The 24,616-nt window shown below is 43.4% G+C and overlaps 3 protein-coding genes across 16 annotated transcripts in view; 1 reads left to right on the plus strand and 2 right to left on the minus strand.

Annotated features, from left to right (window-relative positions):
- palld (palladin, cytoskeletal associated protein) overlaps positions 1–11,043 on the plus strand; it is a 64,937-nt gene extending 53,894 nt beyond the window's left edge. For 7 of the 8 annotated variants that reach the window (XM_055049934.1, XM_055049966.1, XM_055049943.1 and 4 more), the window contains 10 exons: positions 705–849; positions 1,121–1,222; positions 3,562–3,783; positions 4,170–4,319; positions 4,577–4,665; positions 7,087–7,219; positions 8,854–9,061; positions 9,146–9,311; positions 9,843–9,976; positions 10,051–11,043. In XM_055049934.1, the coding sequence (XP_054905909.1) occupies positions 705–849; positions 1,121–1,222; positions 3,562–3,783; positions 4,170–4,319; positions 4,577–4,665; positions 7,087–7,219; positions 8,854–9,061; positions 9,146–9,311; positions 9,843–9,976; positions 10,051–10,211 (1,510 nt within the window). In that variant the 3' untranslated portion in view covers positions 10,212–11,043. The remainder of the gene's footprint in view (positions 1–704; positions 850–1,120; positions 1,223–3,561; positions 3,784–4,169; positions 4,320–4,576; positions 4,666–7,086; positions 7,220–8,853; positions 9,062–9,145; positions 9,312–9,842; positions 9,977–10,050) is intronic. The other variant, XM_055049973.1, reaches the window with a different exon arrangement.
- A 754-nt stretch (positions 11,044–11,797) lies between these two features.
- On the minus strand, positions 11,798–15,111 carry cbr4 (carbonyl reductase 4). Of its 7 annotated transcripts, none has more exons than XM_055050073.1 (6): positions 15,000–15,111; positions 14,681–14,874; positions 14,014–14,134; positions 13,026–13,189; positions 12,545–12,679; positions 11,798–12,463 (listed from the first exon to the last, which is right to left on the minus strand). In XM_055050073.1, exons 2-6 carry the CDS (start codon positions 14,823–14,825, stop codon positions 12,285–12,287), a joined length of 744 nt encoding a protein of 247 aa, XP_054906048.1. In that variant the 5' UTR covers positions 14,826–14,874; positions 15,000–15,111; the 3' UTR covers positions 11,798–12,284. The 7 variants fall into 7 exon arrangements, with proteins under 7 accessions (XP_054906048.1, XP_054906060.1, XP_054906055.1 ...); XM_055050085.1 differs by lacking the exon at positions 14,681–14,874 and adding an exon at positions 14,550–14,626 and having other exon boundaries at positions 15,000–15,109; XM_055050080.1 differs by having other exon boundaries at positions 13,053–13,189; positions 14,681–14,829; positions 15,000–15,107.
- A 2,012-nt stretch (positions 15,112–17,123) lies between these two features.
- The window catches only part of sh3rf1 (SH3 domain containing ring finger 1), a 41,261-nt gene continuing 33,768 nt past the window's right edge, over positions 17,124–24,616 (minus strand). The window contains exons 9-12 of the mRNA XM_055054503.1: positions 23,593–23,873; positions 23,233–23,519; positions 20,553–20,908; positions 17,124–20,416 (exon numbers count right to left, since the gene is read on the minus strand). Coding sequence (XP_054910478.1) covers positions 20,248–20,416; positions 20,553–20,908; positions 23,233–23,519; positions 23,593–23,873 — 1,093 coding nt within the window. The 3' untranslated portion in view covers positions 17,124–20,247. The remainder of the gene's footprint in view (positions 20,417–20,552; positions 20,909–23,232; positions 23,520–23,592; positions 23,874–24,616) is intronic.

Consider the following 24,616-nt stretch of genomic DNA (forward strand, 5'->3'; position numbering starts at 1 on the left):
CAAATGCTCACACCTGCCATTAATTTCATAAAGTCAATTATGCAACCAGAGGAAGATCCAATTTGGTTTATTTTCTGTTTATTCAGTGCTCAAGCTTTGGAGTCCAAAAGACTTTGTGGCCCTTTTCTAGACACTCATATTAAAATGATTTTGTTTTTTATTCATTCTTGAATTTCTTCAAACCAAGTTGTGGTTTATGCGTCTCTCACATGTTATCAAACGGATTCTATTTAAAGATGTTCTCCCACCTCTTAATTCACAACACAAGTAACCGAAAGAGCAAACACATCTGAAAAGTGATTGATCATATTCATGTATGATCAATCACTTTTATGCTTTTAGGTCAAAATCCCACTTTGCTCTTGGCACATTGACTTGGCTTGGCAAAAACCTGCAGGTCCTTCCTCTCTCTTAATGAGAGGGGAGAGTTTTCCTGTTCCACCTTCATCTCTCCGCCAGTAATTTTTCATCGGCCCCTCACTCACTCCTGCGCTCCCTCTCTCACCCTGACATTCCTGCTGCGTTGGCAAAGAGATAAGAAGATACAGAGAGGAACGCAATAGCTGGACATGGGCAGATAAGGGAGAGCGAGTTCTGGTAACGATGCAGCAGGAGGAAAAAAAAAAATTGAGATTGTAGGAGCGCGTGTGCAAAGAGGCACGACTTTAATGACGAGTGGCTGTTTTTCTTTTTCTTTCTTTCAGCAAAGTGTTTCCGAGGAAGTCGTCGGTCACCAAGACGCCTCGCATCGTCTCCGACTCCGACATCCAGGGCTCCAAGGACGCCGTCATCCAGGATCTGGAGAGGAAGCTGCGCTTTAAAGAGGAGCGCATGAGCAACGGCCAACAGGTGTGTTTTCATCTGCGTGCACGATTTCCTGTCAGCAAGCGTGAGCACCTTTTAACACAGATTAACACGCGCTAAGAAGAACGAAAAAAGCAAGTTGAAAGATTGAGCGATACTCATTCAGCTTCGGTTGGATTTACCTTTTGGATGAATGTGAAACGTTTTAACGGCGGGCCTGAACGCAGCTGCCACTTGACCCCACGGTGTGTGAAGGTGTGTTTTTGTGCGGCTGACCCCACTAACCCGCGCTGACTTCATTAATCCCTGATTGCAGAGGTTAACCTATGAGGAGAAGATGGCCCGTAGGCTCCTGGGGGCCGACAACGCTGCCACAGTCCTGAACACACAGGACACAGAGGAGGAGCCGGTCACACAGGTACGGGGCCCTTTGCATGGGGGACAGACGCCGCTGGGACCAGATGCGGAAATTATTATTACTTTTGTTATTCACAGTCATAACAGGTGGATGAATGCACAATTTTTATCCTCTAAAATTAGGGAGCATCATGGTTCATGCAACATTCTGGGATCCTTGGAAATGCCTGAATTTCAATTCTGTGTTTTCTGCATCAAGTCCTTAAAAGTCATTTTTATTCAAACTGCAGTGTTTTGTAATAAAGTCCAATCTAACATTTGATTAAAAGCCAAAATTTGGAGAAAAACACTTACAGCTGAAACCAGATATCAGGAACCAAAAGTGTGGCGTACACTCGAATTCAGCCTCCTTATAATTCAAACGTCTTCCACATTAAAGGCGTTTCTACCAAGAATTTTCTCACGGGTGGCTGAATTCAATTACATGCCACACTTTTCAGATTTTCCGTAAAAACCACACATTGTCTTTCTTCCACTTCACCATCACACAACACTCCAACACAACACAGCGGAGCTTGTGTTTGCATCGTGACAAGATGCGGAAAGTTGGAGGGATGAAACGAAACATCAGAGGGCAAAACAAAAAAGAAAAATCAAACAAGCTCTGAATGTCTGTTTATGAAAACCTTTCAGTCGGTAATATATCTGAAAAATCAACAAACTCTAAATAATGTTTTGGAACACATGGTTGCAGTTAAATATATGAAATCAGAAGGGAAACGTCGGGCTGTGAATAAGTCTCTGTGGCGTGTTGACGTTGTTTATGCATCTGGCCCCAGCATGGGAACATCACCAGGATGGAAACGTTTCACCAACACGTCCTCACCAGAGTGGGTTGTATCCTTCCCCCTTCACTCTGCTGCATGTTCACCGTGTGACGCGAAAACCTTTTTCTGATGACACTCCTATCTTCTGATCGCCTGTCAGCCCCACCCTGTGCCTCTGTAAACACCGGCGGCGGTGCAGCCGGCCCTCCATAAAAAGCTCTGTTTATCCAGCCCTCTGTTGTTCCACAGTAACATCCAGCTAATGTGGCTGTTTGTCTCACTCGGAGCCAACGACCCAGTTCTGCTGAAGGGAACAAAAATAGCAACAGTTCCCGGAGCCGCTTGTGTGTTTCAAAAATGAGCCGTCCATTTCCAGTTCTGTGCACCGAGAAAAAGCTCAATTTGAAACATGAAGGTGAACGCAAAGAGTCAGCAGGTCACTTATAAACAAACCTAACTGATCCACTTTTCCATTTCGTTGTGACTCTGCATGGAGAGCTGGAGCACCAAGAGCGCTTGTTTCCCCTCACCGTGTGACGCTCAGAGCCAAACACACTCAACCAAGACGTGTTTTCTCCCAACAGGAAGACAAGTCAGCTGATGCAGAAACTTGCTCTCAAAAGGTTCATTTCAACCTTTTCTTTTTTATTATTATTATCATTACTATCCTCACCGTTTCTAGATCTGTAAATTGAAATCACACTGATGTGTTTTTAGAAAACCAGAAATGTGAGTCCTGTCCCTGGAATAAAAACGTCTCAGGGTTCGGGTAGTTATTATAGTGTCAGTATTAATATGCAGAATTAATATCCATTGCAATCACACACTTTACTGTGTTTTACTGGGATTTTGTGTGATTGTGTGATGATCCTCTCTGAGACCTCCAAATAAAACCTTTGGAAGTCACCTAGTTAGCAAATAAATGAAGCAGACATGGAAGAAACAAAAAAGGAACTTTGTGCAGCATCTTATGTTGAACACTCTACGTCCTCTGTGAAACATAGTCATGGCAGCATCATGCTGTGGGGAGGCATTTCTAGAAGAAAACCTATCAGAAGCTGCACAAGACTTAAGAACAGGATGGAGGTTTGGCTTCCTGGGGGACAAGTACGCTAGAAAAATGGTTTATGTCACAGCTCATTCTTGTACAGCGTGTCGCGTTGCTCAACCATCACATCTCACAGTGATGCACGTTGCTCCCGTTTTAAGCAGCGAGCATCTTTTCAGTCCAGTTGTCAGAGAGTCGACCTCCTCTCGGTGTGATCATAGGTCGGCAACCGGCCTCCTCTCCACGTCGGCTCAGGAGGATTAGCGCTGGCTCTGCAGCTGCGCCTGAGGCCTGTCATTATCTGCGGGATGTGTCATCACGTTGAGCTGCTCTGCAGATGTTCCTCTGCGCTCCGCGGAGCGATGAGGGATTGATGGGGATGGTTGTAAAGGAAAAGGACTGGGAAATTGAGGGGGAAGGGTTCGGCTCGATTGGGTGATGATGAAAGCGAGTTAATGAACCTCGGTGCTCAGATTCTCTCCGGTCCAGACGTCTCCTGACTCTCCCCTTGTGTCTTGTGTTCAGGAGTACAAAGTGTCCAGCTTCGAGCAGCGCCTCATCAGCGAGATTGAATATCGCCTGGAGCGTTCTCCGGTGGAGGAGTCGGACGACGACGTCCAGCACGACGAGGACTCCGCCGGCCAGGGGGTGGCGCCCTCCTTCGACCAGAAACTGAAACACTACAAGGTGTTCGAGGGCATGCCGGTCACTTTCTCCTGCAAGGTCCACGGAGACCCCAAACCAAAGGTGCCCACCACTGTGATCATGGGATCACACTTTTTTCCTTTCACACAACTTTCCATCAATAGACTTGGATGCATCGTTCTGCATCCATAATCTTCAGATTGTTTTTCTGACCTACCGGCATGAATGACCTTGTTCACACGTTATGTCATTAAAACACAAGCCCCATCGTCCTCCTCCTACCACTTCCTGTGGTCTTCTTCGTAGTTTTTGCCAGTAGCAACATCCAGTTGTTGATTCTCATGAGGTGGAAAAAAAGCTCTTCCACTGCAGTTTTGTGAAATCCATTGATTTTGATACAGCCATACTTTTAAAATATGATGTGCATAGAAAACCACAGCGCAACAAAAAAAACTTGAGCGTTGAGTTTTTTCATCTTTTCCTCGCAGGTTTATTGGTTTAAAGACGGCAAGCAGATCTCCAAGAGGAGCGAACACTACCGGATCAGCCGGGACCCGGACGGTACCTGCTCTCTGCACACAGCGGCAGCCTCGCTGGACGACGACGGAAATTACACCATCCTGGCAGCAAACCCAGACGTAAGTCAGAAAAAAAAAGAAAGAAAAAGAAGAAACATTTTTCTGGGAGGCTGCAGGTAACGCCCTGCTGGTCTGAACAGGAAGAAGGCGTTGAATGAAGCAGAAAGTCACTAACACCCTCAGAGGGGTGAAAGGTTCATGTAGGACAGGCTGAAGAGCAGCGTTCTCCTGCTTTATCAGACGCATCTGATTTCCTCCTGTTCCGTGTGACTGCCGGTCCTGGGTTCAGACTCCAGCTCTCTGTCCTCCCACTGCAGGGCCGGGTGAGCTGCTCCGGCAGGATGATGGTCCAGGCGGTGAACCAGCGCGGCCGCAGCCCACGGATGGCTCCAGGTCACATGCGCAGGTGAGGGTCCGCTGTCTGACGGTGGTTTTTTTTTCCCTCTTTCTTTATGCTGGGTCAAATTGCCTGACGGCGTCGGGTCAAATTTGTTCTATTGAAGGGGGGAAAATTTTGTGGCACTTGCTTAATCTGCTGCTGACTTTACTAATCTGTTTCATTTTGAAAGTCAAGTGCAGCCAACCAAGATCAAAACCGCCCTTAGGAATAACTAGCCGATGTAAATATTTGAGAAAATAACAGACAAATGTACGACTATGCATGACATTTGAACGTTTTCGCAATTATTTATTTCCATAATTCTTAAAATACTTGAATACTAGTATTCATAAAAATACTTGCAGGTGGACACATGGGTAAGAAGTGTAAAACCTATAGGTATTTGAGGGTACATTTGGGGTTCAGTAAAATATATTGAAAAAGACACAATCCAGAACTGCATTCTGGGAGAGGCAGGCAGAATAAAGTCTTTAGAGGCGAGCTAAGCAAGGGAGGTAGCATCAACTCACTCAGTATTTGGTTACCTAGCAACAACTCGTTGAGTTAACTTGTGCAGCAGCAGTTTCATGTTTCACAAAACTGCTTGAAAATGAAAAAACCAGCAGCATGAAGTGAAATCTGGATAAAGCAGGAAAGGTCACCCAATATAACTATCGACTGAAACGCTTCTATTGTGATGTTTTTTCAGTCATTTGATTCAAAAGGGCAAACAAAACCAAACCTGCACTTTTTTTTTTTTGTTTAAAGTAACAACATGTACATCCAGCTGCTGGCTGGCACCCGTGCAGCAGCTGCCCCTCACATTTCTGCACAGATTCGGGCCAGAAAATCTTCCAGGAGACTCACATTTACACAAGTGTTTGCCATGAAGTGAAATCACACTCTGTTCTTTGTTTAACTGTTCATTCAAAGAAAATCAGAGTGTTAATGAGAGAGAACACGTTTGTTCTGACCTTGTGTACACGGTGTGCACTCATGCAAGCCCGGATAGTAAAAGATGATCTCACAGGCTGTGGATGTAACCACCTGTGAGCTGTTATCACCACGGACACGCCCCGATTAGATAACAGCGCCGCGTTGTTTTGGGTGAGGAGAGAGATCGAGATAACAATCGGTGCCTGAATGACCGTTTTTTTTTGTTGTTGTTGTTGTTTCTGGGTTTCGTCTTTTGTGTACGGCCCTGCTTCAGGTGCAGGTGGGATGGTGAGGTCACCGGGAGGATTCAGAGGAACACCTGGGGGTGCAGAGATCACAAACAGAAAGAGGGTTGATGTCAGATCTGTCGGGGGAGGAGAGCGCACATAGCTTTCTTGAAATGATTGTTCTGGTTTGAGGGAGTTTTTCTTTCAGAAATCAAAAGTTTTCAATTTAAGAGCAAGTTTCTTCTCCTACAAAACTCACTGTAAAATGTACTGTTTGTTAACAAAATGCTTTATGCCCCCTTTAAGCTGGTTCTGTGTTGAGCATTTGCACAGATACATATATACACACATATATACCCTAGTCCCCTTTAAAAGTTTTCTCTGTAAGTATGTAATTCTATTAAATAGGGCTGAAACAATTAAAGGGGTAAATTGTGATTAATCGCTGATTGAAGAAAACCTCAACCAATTTAGTGATGAGTTAATCATTAACTGTGGTATTAAGACTGAAGGGAACATATTCAGAGCAGTAATTTTAAGACAAATGTAAAATAGAAATGTTTTTTGTAGAGTTTTAAGATAAAAACTCTTTGTACGAACGTGCTACTTTGAACCTGTCAGGTCTGTTGTAGTTTTAGTTTCCCCTGGTTGAAACTCTGCAGAAAATCCAAAAAAATCTCATATTAAGCTTTTTTTTCTGTCCAATTATTATCATGTTAAACCAAAAACTAGCCAACAGATTACTCTCCAAGTTAAAAATATTGAATCTGTGACAATATATAAGTAAATTGTACAACAAAGGAATGCTACACTGACTGCATTTAGACAATTAAATGTTTATATTCTTATTTAAAAAAAGGAAATGATTTGTACTTTTTCAATGTATTTCTATTAATGTATAAAATAAGCTCAAGAGGTCAAATAAATATTGGCAGAATGTGCCAATTTCTTATATTAACTAATTGTCAAAATAATCAATTACTAAAATGATACAATTAATGAACTTTAGTCTGGTTTCTGTCCTCGCCTGCAGCAGGTTCTGTAGGAAAACAACAGACTGATAACAATATGCAATTCCTGAACTCAAGCCAATGCAAACAAAACTTGATTTTCGTTTGATGTTTTCTCTCTAGCAGAGCATCGTTTGTTAACATCAGGAAAATCTGCGCTCAGCTGACGTTTGAATCCCTGTTCAGTTCAAAAGCTGGTGCCACTTATACCACCTGCCCAAAATAATTTCACTCCCTTAACCGTACTCACTGCTGTGCTCTGCGTCCGCTGTCAGGCCCCGATCTCGGTCCAGAGACAGCGGTGACGAGAACGACAACATCCAAGAGCGTCACTTCCGTCCTCACTTCCTGCAGGCGCCTGGTGACCTCATCGTCCAGGAGGGCCGCCTGTGCCGGATGGACTGCAAGGTGAGGACACATCCCTGGTTCTAGATGCAGTTCGCTGCTGCTGCTTCATCTGATCAGGCAACATATTGAAACACAGTAAAGAAACTGGGATTTTTTATTGAACCTCCTGTGATTAAAAAATAAAACGTCTCCACCTGCATCAACCACCTGTGGAGGACGGGCCAAAGTTGTGTCATTCTTGAACTGCAAATGGCCCCCGGGCCGCACTTTGAACACCCCTGTTCTATATTAAAATGAAGCGGATAGGATCCTCTACAATAACAGAGAATGACTGGAGAGGAAAAAAAAACCCAACTCCAAACCGACGGGAATATGATAATCATAGTAATACAGAAAAGCGTTTTCAGATCCACCCTTTAATTCAGCGTCTGGATCGCTCAGAGGGAGGCTCCATGTCAGCGCTGCCAAAGAAACATTTCCACACTTTTTCCTTGATTCAGTCTGTAGGAAATAAGAAAAACTGGCTCAAAGGAGACATTTGCTTTCTTATGAATTTCTCACCATAAATGGTGAGAATGCAAAGATGGAAGCCTTAAAGGACCAAATCCAGTTTCCCCTGCTCTTTTACCTCGCCTCCTTGCAACATTTACAAACTACTTAAAACTGCTTCATGTAATAAAATAAAACAGACCCACAATTAACTCACTATAAAAAGGCAGTCTTTTTATGCCTGTAAAAAAAAAACTGCTCTCCATTTCTTTTTTGGTCATTTATAGCGAAGATTTATCAACAGGACCTGTGTGGGGAAAAAAAACAAACAAAAAACAAACAGGCAGAAATCTGACCAAGATTCCAGTGCTAATATCTCATCGCACTTGATATCAGGCAAAACTAACTTACAAGTAACTTTTCAGCAAAATATAACAGCATGTTTTAAATTATTAATTCCTCAATATTGATTAAAAAACAAACATATAGTTTTAGTGGTAGATCTTTTGATTAATGAATAATTCATGGAAGGCAGCCTGGGTTTAAGTCTATTCCTTTTTTTGTAAATTAAGGGTTTACAAAAATTTTTCATTTTTTTGCTTTTATTCTTTGTGTAATGTTAATTTACCAAAAATAAAATGAACTGACTTATCGTTATAATTTGTTATAAGTGAAATAATCTGCCAGTGGAGCTGCTATTTTTCATCATTATAAATGAATTATTGACTTAAAACAAGCTCCACTCTATTGGTGAAAAGTTACTTCTAAGTTAGTTTTGTCTTATTTCAAGTGTACTGAGATATTTGCTCTTGAAACTAAATTAAAAAAATACTTGGTAAGATTTAGTTTTTCCAGTGTTGTCCACATCCCTTGGTGATTTCCACGAATGCCGCTGAACTGGAATTTCAGCAGAGGCGTTTGGGAACGGTGAATGTTCCAGGTGGGCCAGGTGTTGGGTTTCTCACCCAGATTTAGTCCTTTGTGCTACTTGTTCCCACGACGAAGCATGCAGGCGACCGGGCTCCGTCAGATAAATAACAGAGATAAACCAAACACTGGTGTCTTCGTCCTCCCAGTAAACACAGAGAGAACATATGCAGCTGACGCGCTCCGCTCTCCAAGAACAACAAGCAAAGAGTGCGAGCCTTGAAATTCCCTTCCACACGGCAGTACAGTGACTTTCTAACGCTTCCTTCCACCCGCAGGTGAGTGGCCTGCCGACCCCTGACCTCATCTGGCAGCTGAACGGACACACCATCCGTCCCGACCCGTCCCACAAGATGCTGGTGAGGGAGAACGGGGTCCACTCTCTGGTCATCGAGCCGGTGACGAGCCGCGACGCCGGCATTTACACCTGCATCGCCAGCAACCGGGCCGGCCAGAACTCCTTCAACCTGGAGCTCATCGTTGCAGGTGAGTTCAAAAGGTCGCGCACGGACGACGATCGCAGGCGTGGTTTCACCGTCGCCTCGGTAATGATGGCTCTCTTCTCGACAGCTAAAGAGATGCACAAGGCGCCGTCCTTCGTGGAGAAGCTGCAGAACACCAGCGTGGCGGAGGGTCACCCCGTGCGGCTGGAGTGCCGTGTCATGGGCGTTCCTCACCCACAGATCTTCTGGAAGAGGGAGAACGAGTCCTTCACTCACAACACAGACAGAATCAGGTGCAGCTCTGCAGTTCTTGCTTTTTGAGAACAATTCGTCTTCGCAAAGTTTTCCACATTTTGTCACATTACAGCCACTGAGTGTGATGTATTTTAGATTTTATGTGGGATTTATTATAATGGACTAATGCACAGAAATGGAAGCAGGAGGAAAAATGCTACCCTGTTTTTGCCATGAAATCCTGAAACATTTGCCAGACATTTGCACTTTTACGGCTATGTGTCTGTTAGGGTTCGCATCAGCCAGCTTTGGAAATGGAGATGAAAAATTCTGCACATTTTCTGCAAAACAAAGTCAAGTCAGATTTTATGGAGATCATCTTTGGGCAAGTTTTCTTAAATTAAGGTCTGGACTTTGACTGGGCCACTCTAACTGTTTTCAGTGTAAAAGAGGCAGAATAAAAATGTGTGCAACACTTTGGATTTCTATCAAGTTTAATGGATGGTTCATCGCATTAAATCCCACTAAAATGTCTGCGGTTTGAGGGTCAGAAGTAAATTTGTATCATTAACACTGATGCTCCTTCCCAGCATGCACCAGGACAACTGCGGCTACTTGTGTATGATAATCCAGCCGGCTCTGAAGGAAGACGCCGGTTGGTACACTGTGTCCGCCAAGAACGACGCCGGCATCGTTTCCAGCACCGCACGCCTCGACGTTCACAGTAGGTTCAGGCCTGCAGAGTCGCACGTTTCCTGCCGCGTACTTTGCCGCCAACTCTGTTTCCTCCCTCCTCAGCTCAGTGGCAGCAGCCGAACCTCCCCAAGCCCAAGAAGGTCCGCCCCTCAGCCAGCCGCTACGCCGCGCTGACGGAGAGGGGCCTGGACGTGAAGGCGGCCTTCTTTCCCGACTCCAGCCCGCTGCCACCCGGTAGCCTGGTGGAAAGCGACGACCTGTAACGGGGACGCAGACACGCGCAGAGATTTTTGACTCCAACCCCGTCCCACCTGTGAAGCCTGTCCTCCGTCCTCCGTCCCGACACTCCTGAGACAGAGAGAGGCAGGAGCCAGACTGAACTCTAGTCCACCACTGAACTGCAGAGATGGGGAGGGTGCAGCTGTGGTTTCATTCTTATAAACCCTTTATAGTAAAGAAATTAAGGTGACTTGGAAGGTGACTGAAGTGCTTATGATGAGAGAAGAGTTAAAGTGCCTCTTAATCCTAGAAAGATAGAAACCCGTGCAACACAGATTCACTACGCATGCACACATCTGAGGTGCCAGAACTTGAAGGGACTGGAAGAGGTGAGCTCTTCCATGCTGAATGTTGACGGTCTGGTATGACGAAGGTTTGAGGTGAAGATGAGCAGGATGTATGTGGAAGAGCAGGTGTACAGTGGGGTGAGAACAAAAGGTTTTAAAGAAGGTTCATTTAGTCGATTTTCCTCTACTTTGGAGGTTTATGTTTCCTAGCCGTGTGCAATGTAACGTTCTGACTCATGAAAGGTTTCAATGTAGCTCTCCTACGCAGCACAGATCACACTATTTTATTCTATTTACCTTCCCAACCATCCTATCTTAAATTATACCTTCAAACAAAATGAAGTTTTATAAACGTACTGCCTTAAATCACTTCGATTAAACACCTTTTCTTTGCATGTTCTTTTCAGACACCTGTATAGTGCCAAACAGCTTTTACATGGATGTATAAAACACAACTTCTTGCAGTATTCAGGGGTAATAAACACTCAATAATAAAAAAAAGGAAATTAAAATATATTTATATCTATCATTTTGTCTCCGTTTGGACGTCTCTCTTGTATCAGCTGACCTGAAGGTGCTGGCTCATTTCCATGCCAATCAGTGCCTGTGTACAGATTATCCTCCTGATCTCGTTTTCGCTCATGAACTGTAATAAAATTCCAGATCTGACGAAAGTGAAATGTTTTTATAAACCTCATGACCAAAACATTTTTTAGAAGGATCCATTTCATAGGCAGTGTAAAAGTTAAAATTAGCTAAAATGATGTCAATATGTGGGTGTTAACTAGCAGGTTGAACTACTAAACAGAGTGGGTCAAAGATGGTCAACGTGATACGGCATTTGAGCTAATGCTGGTCATTTTAATGCTACAAACCCATGCTGTTTTAAGCTGGTGAGGTTTTTGACACAAACCTGCATAACCTCTCAGCATCACAACCCCTGATTTGGGTCCGACCGATATGCACCCTTTAGCAGGTCCCTCCTAAATTATTTCACCGATAGACATAAGCACAATGAAGACCAATAGACAAACAATGTTGACATTTTTTGAAAAGAATGAAATACAAAAGGGTTGTACGTTTTGCAATGCAAAACATTTACAGCAGGAGGGTAAAAACATGTAAAGTTGCTAATTTATTCAATTTTTTAAACGATTCTTTTTAAGGGTAGAGATGAACCTAGTAAGTTCTTACTACTGGACATGACAGTCGCCTCCGTCCTCCCTGCAGGTCCGAAGCTGTAACCAAACACAGAAAATATTCCCCAATCTAAAAATACGACCCCCCACCTCTAATTTTCTCCAGCTGCAGCCCAAAGGGCCTCGTTCCCGGACAGGCCCCCACCAGAGGTGGAATCAGGAGGGTGATGGTGTTGGGAAGATAGAGGGGGTAACATGTGCTGGGGGAATCTCCCGAGGGAGGTGGGGAAAAACAAAACATGAGCGCTGGAATCAGCAGTGAGCGCTTGACAGTCATGGAAAATGAGCTGCAGCGTTAAATCTGGTGATTAAATTTATGACCCCGGGGCACAGAGGTCTGGACAGGGCCAGACACTTTGGAGTCAGCAGTGTTAGTCATAACATACACACAATGCGGCTCAGTGACTCTGCAGGACAGCCCTCCGAAAGCAGATGAGGGATTTCATCTTCTAACTCAGTCTCATCGCCGTCCATATTAGCACAAAGCAACGCTCATCATGAGCATCCTCGCTTGAACAAAACATCCAAGACTGAAAGGCTTTCCTTCCTTCTGCACCAGTGATGCCACTCCCTACATGGCCAGCTGCAGTCCCCCATCCACCACCAGCACCTGTCCTGTCACGTACGAAGACTCCAACAGGAAGAGGACGGCCATGGCTACCTCCTCTGGCGTGCCAAACCTCCCCAGAGGGATGGAGCGTGCTCTGGCCTCCTCCTTGAGCCCCATGGTCATGTCAGTGTGGATGAAACCTAACATGAGAGGGAAAAAATTTGACTGAAAACAGAAAAATAAAGGTGGTGACATATGAAGAGCGTGTGCCAACGCCATACCTGGAGCTAACAGGTTAACCCGGATGTTACGCGACGCCACTTCCTTGGCTAGCGACCGAGTGAAACCTTCTAAACCGGCTTTGCTGGCACCGTACGCGCACTGGCCAGCGTTTCCCTTCAGGCCCACCACAGAGCCTGAAAACACGGCTCTGTTAAGGCAACCAGGTATGATGGGAACGCATGCAAACGCAGCGGTTTGTTCCACAAACGATTCACATCAAATTACCTCAGTGATCTCTTAACATACATTCCTTTAAATAATAATTTAAAAAAACATGCAATAAAGGGAATTTTAGAGGTTAAAACTTGAGGTTTTCTAGGGAATTGCCCTGTCTGAACTCAGTGAACTCATAAAATAATTTACGATATAATGTGAAGAAAAAAAAATAAAAATCCAATTTAGTGCTATTCTATGAATTGCATCTATGTTAGGTAAACAATGTGACTCTGCTGCCTCCTGGTGTCTGAACTGCTAACCTACAGCTGATGTAGAAGCCCTGAAGCAGACCTATGTTAACGATTGCCGCTCCGGGGGTCCGCAGCATGCTGCGCAGTGCGGCCCTGCAGGTCAGCATGGGGCCCAGCAGGTTGGTGTGGAGCACTGCCACCATTTCTTCAGGCTTTGTCCTCAGTAGCAGAGCATCCCTGATGACAGGATCAGAAATATTCACAGTCATTACCATCCTTAAGAAGCTTAAAGATCTTTTACATAAACAAATATTCTTAGGTGTAACTTAATCTAATACTGAATAAAACATATATTTTGGTACTTTGTACAACCACCACTGTCTAACAGGACAAGTTTTCCAGTAACATTTAGCACACAGAGACAGATTTTTGACCCCTCTAAATCATTTTCTCAGAAGTGCTCAACTCTTTAACCCAACTCAGATTTCTGAAAGATTCAAATCTGGGTGCTAATCTCTTAATAATAATAATAATAATAATAATAACGGTAACTTCATTAAAAAACTGTTTCCACACAACGTGCTTAACATTTACATGGAGTTAAAAAAAAGCCCTACAATAAAACAAAACAGTGTAAAAACATAAAATACCACAATACATATAAAACATCTTGTTTCTGGTGAAGCACTTCTGTGTTCATTTGGTCATTTCTTGATTAACATGTTGACAGTTAACGGAACCAGGCCCACAGCACCACAGTTCCTCCGCCATGCCCCTCCTGTGTTTCACACTGAACCAACTTGGAGTATTTTCAGGCAAAAAGCTTAACATTAGCTAAGCCTAGCTAAATCTAAAATAACGTAAGTTAAAATTTATTATACTGGAAATTTTGTTCCCTGAAATGTACTAATATTGAAAGCTGCATTATTTATTTTTTTCAAATGCAATAAAAATATGTTTCCCTTAAGGCTTTCAGCACATCAGTTATCAAGTTGGATACACAGGCCGAAATATATGAATACTTCTAGAAATGCAGCTGAGATTTCTACTCCGCTGCCCACCTGTTGATTCCAGCGGCGTTCACAAGGTAAGAGACGTCTCCGCAGGTCTTCTGGATCGTCTCAAAGGTTTCCTGCACCTGTTGCTCCACAGAGACGTCACAGCTGAAGGCCCTGTGGTCAGCTGAGGAGCACACACACACAACATTTCTGCGAGCGAGCGAGCCAGCCGACGCATTGTTATAATCTGCTCTGAACCAAATGAACAGACAAACTTCCACTTTTCTTAAAACTCTTTTGACCAGCAAGTATGAAGGAGAGCTGGACAGCGAATGGCAGCACCAAGAGTCAGTGTGTGTAAAAGACGTTGCATGTGAAAAGTTTTTGTTAGGGAGGATGTGACATTCTGTCCTCAGAGGCTCCGGCGATGGGGCATAAGAATTGAAAAACATAAAAAAAATGTTGCTTAACACGTGGATAGCTGATAGGACAAGAAAAGGTACATAATAATGGAAATTTGCCTGTCCATTCACTTCAAGTATAATTCAGACAAACACAAAAGTGTTAATCTGACATATATAGTTGCAGTAGCTAATGACCAAGTAGCAATGGGGGGGACTTGTGGGGGGGAAGGAGGCCGGGCTCGCCCTGGTCTCTCTTCATGCAGAAACCGCCCCTGCAAATGAAAGCAAAGTTCTACACTCTGACAAATGTTCACGAACTGCAGCACCTCCGCGCAGGGCAGCCACAGCAGCCTCGGCTGCCTCCTGGTTCCTGGACACCACTGCCACCCTGCAGCCCCTCTCTGCCAGCAGGCGGGCCACCGCCTCCCCGATGCCCCTGGAGCCTCCACAGACCACCGCCAGCCTGGACATGAGCCTGCGGGGGAGGACGCGGTCCCAGCCGAACAGTTGGAGGGAAAAACTGTCATATATATGTAGGAGAGCAGCCTGGGATGATTCAAATGTTTTCGGCTCAATGTAACAACCGTCATTTATAATTCACACACTTCATCTCTGGGACATTTCACACATGCAGCTGGTTCTTACCTTATTTCGTTCAGTTGCCTTCGCTGTCTTGGCAAAGCGACGCTAGTTTGATTCTGGACTCACAGACGCCGCCATGTTGGCGAGCCGACATATGCGTTGCTAAGCACCAGCCGACAGAGGGCGCTGTGGACACACCGGTTGGAATGTTTGGATTGAATCACAAAGTTTTCGAAGAAGTATAGAAACTTTAGCGAAAGCTGACTTGACAACAGGAAGCGTGCAGCGGCCGTCCTTGACGGGGTTCAGTTTCAAACCTACTGAATTTATTCGTCACATTACAATCCGAAGATTGAAAGCATTTTGTGATACTTAACACACGAAAAAATGTGCAAACTTTTTGCTGTAAAAAGGAAAAGATTTGTTTTAAGAAGTATTCCCAAACCTATGACAGACTGGCTGAAGGTGGGGGAACCAGCAGGTCAACAACTTCAAACTCACCCACAGCTGCAACGGAATGATTAAGACCAAAGTAAAAATGTGTGCTAAAGTGGCCTAGTTCAAGTCCAGAACAAAAATACTATTGCTAATCTGCTGCAAGACTTGCAAGTCAATGTGAACAGACACTGCACTTTCGATATGTAGTGCAAAGAAACATTTCAGTCTTTAAAAGTGCACAGCATTAAGAGCAATTAAAAAAAATGCTCATTATGCGAGGAGAAAAAAAGCGAGACTACAGCCTGCACTGCAGAAAAATGAGTAATGATAGCAATGGGTGGCCTTGTCCCACACCTGAACATCACACCGCTTTTCTGCAAGATTTATCTGCTGAGGTTGAATAAGATTCACACGCAGCACAGCAGAGTCCTGTGAATCATATCCTCTCTGCAGCAGAAATTGGCATGTGTTTTAAACATCCCAGCTCCTCAACACGGTGTTCCTGACTGTAGTCTGGCTGCAGAGCCAGATTGGATTTGTATTCACATCACCTCCCAAACACATTACTCCTCTCTGTCACACCTTCGTGATCCAGTGATCCTTGCCAGTAGAGCTGTGCACTTTTCTAACTCACAAACACTCCTAGGAAAGAAAAAAAGAAGAAGTTTTCATTGATTTTCTGAAAGTGTTTTCCAGAAGACATCGCAGTCCTGAGAGAAAATGCACCTTCTGTTCGTCCTTCACGAACAAAATCTGAACAGGAACAACCTGATGCTGAGCTCCTGAACTACATTCAGTCCTCAAAAGCTATTTTTGAACCACCTACTGTATGTAGCATGACTTCTATTTTTAAACACATCCCAACCCGCCATACACGCACCAAATGGAACAGAAAATTATGGAAATGCATACTGAAGTTAGAATCTATGTCGATTATATGCTACTGTTCTTATTTCTGCTGCCAAGTACATACAGTCTTGAGCTCGTGTATCAGAATAACCTATTCCCATGGTAACCCGACCACTGCAGGGGGCCGAGTGCAACACGATGACCTCTGTGGGTGCGTGTCAGCTCCTGTCAGTGTTTCCCAGCCGAACACACCGGGGGAGGCTCACCTCTGTCTGAGAGGCTCTTCATGGAAACAATGACCACATGTACCCAAACTCGCTCCAACTGTGTCCTCTGAGAAAAAACCAGAGCTGCTGCTGCGTGTGCATGCATACAGAGCAGAACCTTAACATGGCTGTAAAAAACACAGCTGCTTGCACACTTATTGGCCCCACTGGTCTAGAAAGATTTCAAAACAAATTCAAAGCAACCTCAATCTGAAAAAAAAAAGCAAAAATATATAAATTTGGGTATATTTACTTGATGGGGAAAAGCAATTTCCTGGAAATGTATATACATCTTTAGTATACATCTTTTTAAACTTTTATCCTTTATTTCAAGTGAATCAGGGTGTTTAAGAAACTGTAATTATTAACCCAGGGCTTTCCGTTTCTGAGAATCTAATGCAGTATTTAACACAGTGACTCCTTAAAATGGGAAAGCCAAGAAAACATGGCTGCAAAGTCATTAAAAAGATGGAATAAAAGGAGTCTTTTTTTAGACCCTCTTCACAAAGGCCACCAATTATTGCAGAAGACGCTGCTGTGCTGCTAATAAACACTTCCGTACGTCTGTACTCCTAATCTGATCAGGAAAAAAAAAAACGCCACAATACCATAAAAACAGAAAACTTCAACAAAATACAGAAACAGTTTGATTTTATTGTTATAGATTTTTTTGTTTGTTTTACAAAATATGTGATTCCCTCAAATGCTTCGAAATATTTTTTTCTTATTTTCACATAACAGACATGATGTGCCAAATAATTAGATTTCATTTTTTACCAGTTTTAGGCATAAAACAGACTAAGACACAAAAGAAAAAAAGAAAGACAAAAAAAAAAAAATCAAGTAAGTCACCTTGGCGTCTAGACATCATGTTAGACTGGATGAGGAAAACATTGTTTGCTGATGATCATAAACGAATGAACAGACTTGAGTTACTTCAAGAAGCACTTCATGTTTGCAAACTGTGCAGCATATGCATGAGCAGACAAACAGGTGGAGGGGAAATGAGCAAATCCGTGACAGTGCGTACGTCAGTAGAAATTTGTGCATTTGTGCCTTTTTGGGTAAGATGAAAGGCTAACTGGTGAAATGAGAGGAGAGGTTTGAGCAAATAGTCTGAGGTTGGTGTGATTGACAAGACATCAAATTCATTCTACTTAAAAAGGACAAAAAAAAAAAAACAACAACAAACAAACAAGACCTGGACAGTGACGTGTACCATCGTTCTCCACATATCAGACAAATTATAACATTTTCCAGCAGTCAGTCACACAGTGGTCCCCTTTAATTAACAACGAAAGGCAAAATAACACAAAAAAATAAAAAAAATTGAAAATTTGTGCTTGAAATTCTGGGTCCCGATTCTACAAGTCAAAGTTGGCACAAGTCAACGTTAAAATCTGAACAGGATTCAGACAATGTGAAAAAGTCAAATTGCACTAACTGTGTCGGTCGGTCTACGGTAACAGGAAGAACTGCATGTACTTGGTAATGATTTTAGAGAAATGGTTCCTCCTGCAGTAGCACAGTAGTCAGTCTAACCCAGCTAATTTCATTTCATTTTATGTTTAATGAGCCACAAATGTGAGACAAACCCCTCTAATCACAACATATTAAAAGAAGTTCAAGTCACATTTAGAAAGGAAAAAAAATTCAATAAAGGGCTCAAAGTGATTTGATTTTGATAAAAATCTGAGATTCCTCAGAATCGCACTACGCGCCTCTTCCTGTGGAGTGATACGTCGTGCTACTTTAGGCAAACAGTCTGCGCTTCGGTCAGCAGTGTGCTTTATTGCCAGAAGTCACATTAGGAAAGAGTTATTAGTGTTTAAAACCAGAAATCCCAGTGAAGGGCTTCTGTGTCGGGTCAGTCGTAAGCTCTACCAGCAGCAGGTGTCGGCCTCTGAAATGCCTCGCAGAGATAAATATACAAAAACACAATCTGCTTTTTTTCTGAAATGTAATGTCGCTCTAGTGACGCAGAGCTCCGTCTGGGTTCGGCTTCTGCCAGGGGTCAGAAGAGCAGCTACTCTGGTCAGTGAATATATTAGCCAAAACGTACAAAAACTGCTTTTGACTGCAAAAAAGTTCATCTGGAGTGTAAATTTTTAAGACGTTAACATCCTCACCTTCCGTCCAGGCGATAGCTTTACTAACGACATGCAAAGAGCAACCTCCACCACACCTCAGGAAAGGACAAAAAAAAATAGTCATTAAAAAATAAAAAATTGCCCAGTGGCACAGAAATATTTAGTCATGTGCAGCATTCACAAATTTGAGCTTTGAGGATTCACATGTGCAATACAGCAGATCTCACTTCGACTCCTCTTGTTCAGGCAATGGGGAGCAGGGGAGGATTCGGTTTGGTTGTTGTTCTGACGGTGCAGCGCCCTCGTTTGTTCCAGTCAGCTCCATCTCCCTGCTGATAGCTTGAAACAATGATCAAACCTTTGCCAGCAGGCCAACAGAAGAAGCACTACGGACAGGGTCAATTATGACATAAGGCATGTGCACTACGGAAAGGGATAGTTCAGGGGTTTTCCAAGTGTATCGAACGGAGTTCACGTTTTATTTTAGTTGTTCTAAACGTATCCAGAACTGACCAGAAAAGAAACCATTTCCAAATTTTCACATCTATCAGAAAACTATGATTGACAAGCTGGTATGACAGATAACATTGTACATGTGGAAGCTAACTCTATTAGCATCTTCATTAAGTATAAATCCACAGGAACGGATCCTGGAGGCTGAAGCTAACGGCCAGTCCAAGACCAAAACGGACTTCTTAGTGTTAAAATGACTCCAATTTAAACAGCACTGTAACATTTTTTTTTTTTTTTCAAACCCTCTTCTGTTAGTTAATTACACAGGAAACTGAGGTAGTGGGTCGGTCGCCACGTTAGAGTGACTACTTTATAGAAAAGTCTTGTAGTGTTAAAAAAAAAAAAAAAAAAACACCCCAATGAAATAGTGTCCACTTGCAGCTGTACTATTTTTGCTTTTTACACTGCTTTACTTTTATATAAGAGCAGAAATACTTCACTAGTTACTTTCCTGTTTCACACAGGAACGCTGCTACTGGCGCAACACCTTCTACTTCCATTTCTTGTATAGTCATTGGACTCAGTGGAAATAATCAGCTGATTTAAATGTGACAAAAGCTTAAAGATCCCTGTAAAAAAAAAAAACATAAATAAAAGGAGTTCATAAAAGCTTCTTTGCTGTTTTGAGACCAGAGTTGTTTTAAATCTACTTTGGTTTTGGACTCTGTTGCACTTCAGCTAATCTGGATTTATCCTGACTGAAGACACCTAAAGGAGTTAATCACTGCATGTAAGATGTTTACTGCTTATAACTTTACAACTCCAGAACTATCCCTTCAATCTGTCCATGTGTAGCTTCATAAAACGTCAACATGAAATAAGTTAAAAAGTGAAACAATCGGATGAATATTTCATATGGGTTGTTTCAGGACCGATTACGGTTGTGTCCTTATGTACGATAAAGTGAGGAACGGTACAAGGCACCCATTTTACAGCTGAGTTGTTACAAATATATAAATAACCAAAAAAAAAAAACCCAGAAAGGTTTATGAGTAGTGTGCTATGTCCTCCACTTAACTCTGTCCACTGTGCTTTTTTAATAAAACAAAATGTATTTCTCTCCCCCAGCTCTGAGTGATTTTAACTTCAAGTGTTGGGCCGGTTCTCTCAGCAGCGTTCACGCCGGGTCGTAACGATGAGCCCGAGCGTCTCTGGTTAGAAGCTGTCCACAAAACTGCCGGGGAACAGGCCGGTCCTGCCGTTCCTCTGCAGCGTGCCTTTGAACCAGCCGTCCTCCCTCTTCCTGTGAACAAACACAATGTCTCCCTCCTTCAGTTCCAGCTCGGCCTCACTCTGCGGGGGATATGACACCACCACCCTGTACCTGGGGAGAACAGCCAGAGGCACAGTCAGATACTCCAACGCACCGCTTCAGAGACAACCGAGCCGACCTTGTATAATGTTACACCTTCTGAATCTGGGACAGACAGGACAATACGGCGAAACTTTCACATCAGTACCTCTCGCATATGATGGGACGTGCGTCATGTTGCTGTGATAAAAGAGAGGAGCAGGGCTGCCGAGGGGGCGGAGCGATGGGGGCGCATCCGTCGAGAGGGCCGCTCCTCCGGTGGGATGACTCCAGCATGGAGGAGGAGGAAGAGGAGGACGAGGATGACGACGAAGCAACGACAGCAGGTTCAGGCTCGAGGCAGCTGGCTGAGGTCGAGGGAGGGGAGGTGTCGGAACCCACCGCGCCGTGCAGCACCTCTCCAGCTGCAGCCTGCTCTGCTTCCAGGGTGGGAGAGGAGGGGGGCGAAGGACGAGACTTCTTCTTGTTGGAGGACAACAGCTTTAGAAGACTCTTCTTTTCTCTCTGCAAAAAAACCCCAGCAACAATTCATTTGGTAGAAATGAACAAACCTTGAAATCATTTACATGTCTTCGTATCCTTAAAGACATGAAGAGACTCATTTTATTGACAAAATCAAACACTGTTGAGAATGATTTTGCTGTGTCCGATAGCAACAGCCACGATATCACCATTGACTGGTGACCTACCAGTTGGTGTTTTTCTGATCACCAACTGGTCCAACTAATCAAACCAATTCACCAAAAGTTGTTACAGCGTGAAGAATGCTCAAAGTTAGTCTCTTTAAAACAAATTCATTCAGGCTGCAGCTACAGACAGCTTGTCCTCCACAGCCGATGCAGAGTTTCACCAAATCAAATTTAAGGCTTTTTATGAATAAAATTTAAGATCTATATCACAAAAGAATGCACAGGCAACAGAAGACTGCCAGAGGCAAAAACTGAGATGGTTCAGTCAGCTGGCAATAATTTACACTTACCTATGATGGATGCAAAAAAAGCTAGCTAGCTATGATTTATTAGCAGCTAGTTAGCGCTAGCCTCAACCGCCTCGAGATACATAATCAAGATTTCTGTGTCAGACTCAAAACTTTTGTCCGACAGAAAAGTGAACTACACAGAATATATGAGAGTAAAAATGTTTAATCTCATACAATTTGAAACTTGTGATAAATGTATTTAAGGCTAAATGAATTATTTTCTAATGTAATGTCTCCTTCAACATATTGTTCATTTGTCAATCCAGCCATTTCATAACTGACGAAAACGTTCAATTCAAATCAACACAGGGGACATATCATCCAACTTCAGCAGAAAACAGGAAGACTATAAGATGTATTCAACTTGGTCTTTTTCTCCTTTCAAGGCTGTAACCTTAGTCTGTCATGTAATATAATGTTAGTTATCCAACTACAGTTCCCTGGAGGAAAGGAACGACGTACAAATGCTGTATGAGATGGGTATCCTGGCAGAATACATCTCTAATCATGCCTTCAGGCGAACAACACGGTTTTTCCTCTGTTTGTCAGGTGCTCTTCAGGTGCTCCATCCAGGTGATAAAACCTGACAAAAGTGTGGAGTGAAGACCAACAAGCAGCAGAGCATGGGTCCATTTTGGATGATGTCCATGAGGCTGGTACACTCCAGCTAGAGTTATCTCTTCAGCCTGAGGCAGTGGGAGACTGATGGAAGGCCTCAACAATCCAATAAGAGTCTCTGTCTTGACAAGCTCTGTGCCTGGGGGTGTTGGCAAAGCTCACAAACAGCTGATGGGACAGAAACATCCTCTGTGAACAATCAACTTAGACACAGTGTGTGCACAAGACGTAGGAAACTCCACCTCCTTTGTTTCACAGAAAGAAAGGGGAGACGATAAAAAACAGATCTTCATGGAGGTGTAGTCTGATGGAATAACTGTATTTGTCATGAACTCTATGCTAGGTGGCTGAACAGAGAGTATGGAGGTAATTGAGCATCAGTGAGGGCAAGAAGTAACGCAGCCTGGTATGAGAAAAACTTCACTTGACTGGCAGAAATGGTGAACCAAAGAGATTTCAAAATCTTAGTCAATGGGGCAATGTTGGTTTGTCTGACAATTCGTTTGCTGGCCCTGCCTTAAACCAGTGCAAGGCCAAAGAATTGGCTCCTGCCGTCATTTCATTAAAGCCCACATCGGAAGCAGCTCTAAGAAAAGAGATGCTAGGATATGTTAGCAGTGAGTTAGCATTGGTAGCTTAGATGCGGTGAAGATGTCTGAGTGCAACTCAAGCCTTTGTCTGACAGAAAAGTCCATCAAGAAAAAAAAATACAGACAAAATTTGAGACCTCGGAATAAAGTATTAAAGGCCAACTCTTATTTTTTTAAAATTAATTTAAGAAAAAGGTCTTAATTTTAGATACATGAAATTAATACTTTTCAAAAATGCGTCAGACCCTGTCTAGCAGCAACGAGGTTGATTGGAGCTTTACCACACTGGGCTGATAGCTGAGATAGTGAAGCCTCTAGTCCCTCAAGAACTTCCTCCTGGACAGACTCTGATCTTAACAGAACATCCTGCACAGTCAGAATCTGACAGAAGAGTTTCAGAGTTGGCTGGCATCTGGAATAGCAACATTCTTCTGTAAAATATTAATATGGCAAGAAACTTGATTTTCTGCTTAAAATATGAGTAACTAGAGATCATTTTATACATTTCAGGAAATGTTTGTGTAAATATCGTGAAACCTGATATTTTTATATAATCGATTGGTGAATTTGATCCGCCTTCCAATAAGAAATTCCTTGAAAGTTTTTGCTCACAAAATCTTCACCGTGTTGCAACATCCTACCTTCACATCCTTGTCCAGTCTGCAGGCAAGAGCTGAGTTAGACGAGGGATTGAGGGCAGAGTTACTCCCGACAGGAACGGGTCTCAAAACGTCGCCATCCAGAGACGCGGCGCTCACGTTGGGCGGGGTCAGAGAAGCTGCGGCGCAGCCCATTGCCACCCCCACCCGGCTACAGCCTTGAGCGGGATTGGTGGAGGACTGGGGGCAAATGGCGGCGTGTGGGAGGTAAGTCACAGACTGGATGGGCGTCACTGCAGCCGTGGGTCTGTCCTGACTGTGACAAGCAGCTGCAAACACCACAGAAACGGCATGAGATGGAAATTCTCATTCATGTCTTTAGGCAACATCTGTGCGCTTCACCTGTTCTGACAGCGTTGCGAGCCTGATTCACAGTCATCTGCGAGTTGACGTGCAGGGGAACCTTTGGCTGCTGGCCTGTGGCCGTCTGTGCTGACGTTACAGCTGCAGGTGGGGAGCAGGCAGACACAGCTGTGGAGCACGCAGGGACGGGTTTGTTGAAATCAGGCCCAGGAACAATAGCCCCGAGGGGAGCAGAGGAAGGACTGACGATGGTGACTCCTCTGCCAGCCTGAGTGCACAGGCTCATGGGCACTTTGGGTTGGGTGCTTCCAGATGCCGTCCTGATGGGAGAGAATGTAAAAGAAAATGGTGAAAATAATTACAGGATTCTGTAGGTTTCACCATCTCAGATGTAAGACCTTTTCAAGACCATTATGAATTTAGTTTCAGACCTATATCAGACCTATTCTCTGAACAGAATTGCACATTTTTTGTAGTAGTTGTGGCTAGCCAACTGGCAGTAATTTTTGCTTAGCCATCATAGATGCAAAAAGCTAGTTAGGGTTTATTAGCAACTAGTTAGTGGTCGCCTCAAGTAGAAGAACATAATGAAGATGTCTGTGTGCGACTCAAACTTTTGGCTGACAAAGAACCACAAGAAAAATAAACTACAAAGAATATATGAGATTTAATAGTCCTGCCGCAACAAAATTTAAGAATTGTGATTAACATATTTAAAGTCAACTTTCATATTTTCTGAAAAATGTAAGAGATTCAAAGGCTTTGATTTTAGATACACAAATGTAAGACTTTTTAAGGTTGTGCAAACACCTTGTGTTAAATACATGAATAAACTGGCTCTCATAAGTCTCTCTACTCTGCTGCTCTAAAAAGATGAATTAAAAGCTAACTGACTTGGATTTCTACACAAAGAATATCACAGGTTTTACATTTCAAACTCAAGGAAATAAACTAGTTACACATTTCTAAAGAGGAATTTGAAAACCACTCAACTGCTCATTTTTATAGGAATTTGTTTAAACATGGGACAGGTCTATGGTTCAGGAACTTCCACGGTAAATAT

The sequence above is a fragment of the Poeciliopsis prolifica genome, unplaced genomic scaffold (assembly GCF_027474105.1).
Source record: "Poeciliopsis prolifica strain line A6 unplaced genomic scaffold, Auburn_PproV2 SCAFFOLD002, whole genome shotgun sequence".
Classification (NCBI taxonomy): domain Eukaryota; kingdom Metazoa; phylum Chordata; class Actinopteri; order Cyprinodontiformes; family Poeciliidae; genus Poeciliopsis; species Poeciliopsis prolifica.